We start from the raw sequence: 6102 nt of genomic DNA, 5'->3' as shown, positions 1-6102 counted from the left end.
TATCTCACGGATCTCTCGCGATTCCGTTCCGTAACATCGTACACGTAGATTCGTCAACAGCGTCTCTCGCGCGCATTTCTAATCTTGCGTATCTCACGGATCTCTCGCGATTCCGCGTCGCAACATCGCACATCATAGCAACATGACACGTACGAAATCATTACACAATAATTAATAACGAATGACGAAATAAGAATAACTTCGTGCGGCACACAAACGCTTCGGCTGCCGCAGACAAAAATAAAAATGAATTAAAAATCTTGAATTAAAGAATAAAGCCAACTTAATTTCGTTTTTGAAATATCTGCTAATCAAGAGTTTGCTATGACGACATAACACAACGAGATTACATCTCCATCCGCTGCTGGCCGACATCGCCACACTAGATCTCTTATCGATGACGCAAACTCTTACTTGGTTTCGCTCTCTCGGCGATCTCTCCCTACTGGGGTTACATGAGACGAGAGTAAGTACACACGCGCGCACTCTCTCATATTACACACCTGCTCCGATTTCGATTAACGAAGGCTTGTTAATTAGACGGGTGCGTCGTGGCACGTACGCGTCCGCTCCCCTGACACACACCTTGCTTACCTTTGCCAGGATCGAAATCTAACGTATTTTCACCATTTACAGAGTCACAGCACTTGTAGTGTGAGCGACTTGGGCACCCCCCCCCCGCTAACTAACTCTTAAGAGGACCATGCTAATAATCATACCTGGAAAACACAGAAAACTGTGGCCGTAATTTTCTAGAAAAAGTAGCAGTTTGTTCGTAAATTTGTCAGCAGAATGAGCGACGTCGTTACCCCCCCCTCTTTACCAACTATTACCGGCAGTCACCCACTACAACTGTGTGACCATGTTCTGAACACCTTCAAGCGATTACGTCACCGTAAATACAAAAAAAATATATATATAAGTAATTCTGTTCACTTTTTATGGTTAAATTGCTGCATTATACTTCTTATTTTACTATATTGTTCGATGTGAACATACGCTCGTGACTCATACATAATAGCCCATAGCAAGCAATTAATATTAGGAACACTAATATAAAATCGCCCAGGTTTTTTGGATTTTTAACTAGCTGAGAAACAATCTTATCAGGTAAGAATTTGACGATACGTTTAGTCCTGTTAGTTCTTACTTTGAATGTAAAAATATCGCAACAAAAATTTTACAAATTTTTCCATAGAAAATTCGTGACGTAGTCAATTTAAGCTTGGGACACACTAGGCGAATATCAGCGCGATTCATCCGCGATTTTTCTCCCGCTGCAACACTAAAACGCGCCACCTAGATTGATAGTCACACGATTGAAAATGGCACCGTTTGATTGGCTGATAAATTCGGGCGACTCATTTGCTGACCTGGATACACTTGGCAATTGCAGTCGCGCGACTCAAATAATCGCCCGATTTTATCAAACATGTTTGATTCGGACAGTCGCCCGACTCGAAAATTGGCGGTGACTCACTGGACATGACTAAATTGCCTAGTGTGTCCGGGGCTTTACCGTTTGACCGCGAGAGAACCGTGAGGGGGAGTGGGACACCGGTACTTACAATCATCCCCTACTGGTCCCGCGCTGCATTGTGCCGGTGGGTCTCGACCTAGATCCTGCAATTCCTGCGGGAAAGAAAACAAAAGAGCACGTCAATGAGCGACCAACGAAACCGTCCGCTGGCGCCATCTACATTCAAGTTTGCAAAACTCTGTGGCTGTTACACGCGCCAAGGTACGCGCGCTCGGTAGCACGCTGACACCAAGCACACGCATTTGTGCCGAATGAAATCTTCGATGAAATCTGGGAGAGCGAGTTGGAGGCAAACGACGACTTTTTAATGCAACTACGCAAGGTACTTACAACTTGACAACTTTTTAATGCAAGGTACGCGCGCTCGGAAGCACGCCGACACAAAGTACGCATTTGTGCCGAATGAAATCTTCGATGAAATCTGGGAGAGCGAGTTGGAGGCAAACGACGACTTTTTGATGGAACTCGACAGCGATTCTAGAATCGCTGTGAATTCGCTACGTCTGCGGGAACGTGCAAAGTTCTGCAACCCGTAACGATTCTGCTTGCGACGAGTTGCGCGAAATCAAACTGTTTTGATTTAGAGCGACTCGTCGCTCCCAAATTGCTATCGAATTGCTTCGAAATCGCATGTGTGCGCACACGCGGCGACACATCGACCGATCGCTTGCGGTTGCAGGTTGCAGCGTCGAGCAACCAAAAATCGCAGGTCTGCGCTAGGCTTAGAAATCGCGTGGAGCGTTGCGTGAAAAGATCCAACTTCACCCGCTCCCTGGCGAGAACTCGCATGACGGAGGCGAACGCACGCTGCCGAAACGAACAACACAAAAAACCCGCGAATATCGGCGCAACTCTTGCAGTCGCGCGCGAAAACAAAAAACACACTCGAAAAACAACAAAAAACATGAAACGCGCAGCACGGTCTATTTCCGAACGCGCAACGAAGTCGTAAAGGCGTGCGCCCGAGCCAGCTCAAGCATCTTGCCGAAGTCCTGCCTGTGTTTTACAAGCTGCATACACATCTACCCAACCCAGAAATGCCAACACATATTTGAAGCAATCTGTAGTTTCTGGCCAGTAGTTCGAGGGTCACGTAGTGACCCGAGTTTGCTAGGGGGGTCCGGCATGCCCACTGGAAAACATTTTGATTCTGAGATGCAATTTCCTGCATTCTGAGGGTCAAAAATGACAATAAATTGACAAAAAAATAAATAATTTCGATCACAGTGAAATTACAGCAATATTATTCTACTTTGTATGCGGTTCTAGACTAAGTTCATGGTATTGCGTTAAGCAGCATTCTTTGCTCTGTAAAATAAGACCAACCGCTTGTCTCTACGATACTCCTAGGCCGAGATATTGGAGCGTAATCATGCCTCCCACAGGCCTCACGCCGCCTCGCATCCACAATATTCACTATCCTTCTCGCCTTTTGCGGGTCTGGCTATCGTTTTCCGTCGCCGCTTGGAGCGCTGATAATTGATGTCACAGGCCCAAATTTCATACTTTTACTACACCATATAGTAACTGAGCTGCGTTGTAGAGAACAACTTAGAAAACATTGCCGGCTCGATCATGATGGGCATTAGCCGTGCTAGGAAAGATAATGGGAGATAAGGGCATAGGCGATGCCCCCGAAAGTCACCGATGATAACCGAAACGCCGTTCATTCATAAAGTTATCGCAGAAAAAACCGAACTCTCACGAAGCGACTTTCCTAACCCGCCGAAGGCGAGAAGGATAGTGAATATTGTGGATGCGAGGCGCCGTGAGGCCTGTGGGAGGGGAAGTTTACGAGCCAATATCTCAGCCTAGGGGTATCGTATTGACAAGCGGTTAGTCTTGTTTTAGAGAGCAAAGAATTCTGCTTTTAATGCAATACCATAAAATTATTCTAAACTCGCAAGCAAAATAAAATAATATTGCCGTGAAATAGCACTATTTTCCCGTTGTACACTCTAGGTATTTATGAGCTCTTAATATAGTAACACTCCCTCATCACTGCCTATTTCTAGTTCGCACGTATCCTTATCAGTGCTTCCCCTGCATTGACACGAGCGAGGCGGGCCGCCTCGCTCAAATTCTCAGCTGCCACAGAAAAATTTGTCCAAAACACCGCCAAATCTTCAATTGAACAGTGATTATAATGCACCGTTTTACACAACCTTCGCCTTAAGCCCTAGGAGGGGCAAGGCAGTTTTTAAAGGGCACATGAGAAATTGCATTGGATTTTGTAACAAAGTAAAGGGCACCTAGGCAATTTTCTGATTTTTTAAGGACACCTAGAGGCAATTTTCAAAATTTGAAAAGAGCACCAAGGCAATTCTCAAAATCTGCGAAAAAGTACACTTTACATTCTCAAAATATGCGAAAAAGTACACTTACTGTATGTGTGTAAGACGTAGTGTGTAGGGTACGGTGTATCAAGCCACTATGCATGCAATATAGATTTCTACGAGTGTATACTGTACCCATTGAACTGCACTGCACTGCACTGCATATGAATATAAGGAGCTGAGCTATGCATGGACGCGCCGTGTTACTTGGGATCTCGATCTTTTCAAGGAGCTATATATAACAAGGAGAGGAAGCGCCGCCATATATCTGGCCCAAATTTGGGTTCAGCAGAGACCCTAGAACAGATTAGCAGGGTTCTTGTTAATAGCCGGTAACCGGTTATTTTTACCGCCTATCGCGCAATTTGTTACCGGCTATCAATTTGATGCAGTGATAATTGAATTCTCAACTTGGCAGATACTACTAAAATAAAGAGGAAATACACTGTTACCTGGACTTTTACTTGACATTTATTCGTAGAAACATCATGGAATTCGTAAGGAATACGAAAAAATCGTAAGGGTTGGCAGGTCTGCAACGCACGCCGCCGCCGCCGCCGCGTCGTCTCGATAAACGGCTGTGCGACCGAGATCGGCTTCCGAGAAAGGGACGCCGCGCGGGCGGGGCAAACGACGCTCTTGTTTCAAGCGTACCCCGACTGCAAGGCCCACGACATTCTAGGGTACACAAACGGCACCGGGGCATATTAAAATGGCTTTCCATTCGGGCTAAGCATACGAATTTGTCAGTCATATCGACTATGCATTTCTTTAATACGTAGGCTTTTTAAGTACACGTATAAGAATATTCCATTAGGGATCCAGCTTTCTTTTCATATGCCGACCGACCCCCCTCCCACTCCAACCCCTTGATATGCTGTGTCAGTTGCTGAAAACAAGATGTTAATTAAAACAGTATCGTTACAGCAGATAAACGACCCAGCGGAATCACGCACGCACGTATGCACGCACACGCACACACACACACTCACTCACGCACATGCACGTACGCACATGCACGCACGCACACGCATGCACACGCACGCACGCACAAATTTGCACACTTAAAATAAGCAACTGAGGCGCGGCTGTAAAATGCATATGGCTACGTCACGACAAACAGTGAATAATTCGAGGGTGGCCTAGCGCCCGATCTTTAACATGCAAACAAACGGACCACGCACTCCAGGGACAGGCGCACAGTGCAAGTACCGCTCGCACTGCAACATATATACGCACTACAGACAACGTCAAAGCGATATCGCATTATTGCAAAAATAATACTTACTGGTCCCATTATGGTAGCTTGCCAATGAAATACTGTAAGTAGAACAAACAAAGATGTTAGCAATGTAAGCAAGTGCCTTCTGACACACGCACGCCTGCACACACACACACGTACGCACGCACGCACACGCACACACACATTACATATATACGTCTAGTGAGAGCCCGAAACGGGCATTACACAGAATAATAATGTAGTACAAGTCTATCGCTATAAAGTTCATAGATCATCTTTTGTTCAAATTCTTTAGTCTTCGTTCACTTTTTCTTTCATACTGTTTGATTCTCTTTATGTTGAAGCATTCACAAGTTGTATGCACAAGACCACTCCACTCCTGTCTGTGGTCTACAACATTCCTCCACTGATCAAGAATATTACCACACCTCAGAGCACCTTTGCAGGTATCCTTATATCTCAACTTAGGGCAACCAACAGATCGGGATCCATTTGCAAGCTCGCTGTATAAGAGTGCCTTTGCTGGTCTGTCATTATCCATTCTCACACATATTACCATGACACACACATTACCATCACAGTATCGTGCTAAGATTATTAACTAACCGATTCTCCCTCATTAAGCCGAGACGAATTTAACACAACACATTTCACATAATTAACACGTGAGTGTAACGACGTTTCACGAAATTAACGAGCATTTAAAGAAGTTTCACGAAATTAAGGCAATAGTCGAGACGGAGAACGCAACGAGATGATGCAACGGCTCGGAAATGTCTACGACGCCGTCGCTTGTACGCGTGACGCGTAAACGATCCGCGATCCCATCGTAAAGCCACAATTAAAAAAGTATTTGTTTGCCCTCACCCGACCCAGGCTGAAAAGTTTGGGTAGGGAGGTAGGCTTCTTCTTTTTTTTTTGAGGGGGGTCTTTTTACAAATTCAGCATGGTGTCTACATGCTCGGGTGTGCTTGTGTAGAGAT

The 6102-nt window shown here is 45.3% G+C and overlaps 1 protein-coding gene across 1 annotated transcript in view; it reads right to left on the bottom strand.

Moving 5' to 3' along the window:
* Positions 1-5191, bottom strand: part of LOC106818402 (ubiquitin-conjugating enzyme E2 2-like) — a 13355-nt gene extending 8164 nt beyond the window's left edge. The window contains exon 1 of the mRNA XM_014823116.1: positions 5165-5191. Within this exon, the coding sequence (XP_014678602.1) occupies positions 5165-5173 (9 nt within the window). The 5' untranslated portion in view covers positions 5174-5191. The remainder of the gene's footprint in view (positions 1-5164) is intronic.
* Positions 5192-6102: the final 911 nt, after the last annotated feature.

The sequence above is a fragment of the Priapulus caudatus genome, unplaced genomic scaffold (genome assembly GCF_000485595.1).
Source record: "Priapulus caudatus unplaced genomic scaffold, Priapulus_caudatus-5.0.1 Scaffold2214, whole genome shotgun sequence".
Taxonomy (NCBI): domain Eukaryota; kingdom Metazoa; phylum Priapulida; class Priapulimorpha; order Priapulimorphida; family Priapulidae; genus Priapulus; species Priapulus caudatus.
The sequence above is the reverse complement of the archived record's forward strand: the minus strand, read 5'-3'. Positions and strand labels throughout refer to the sequence as shown.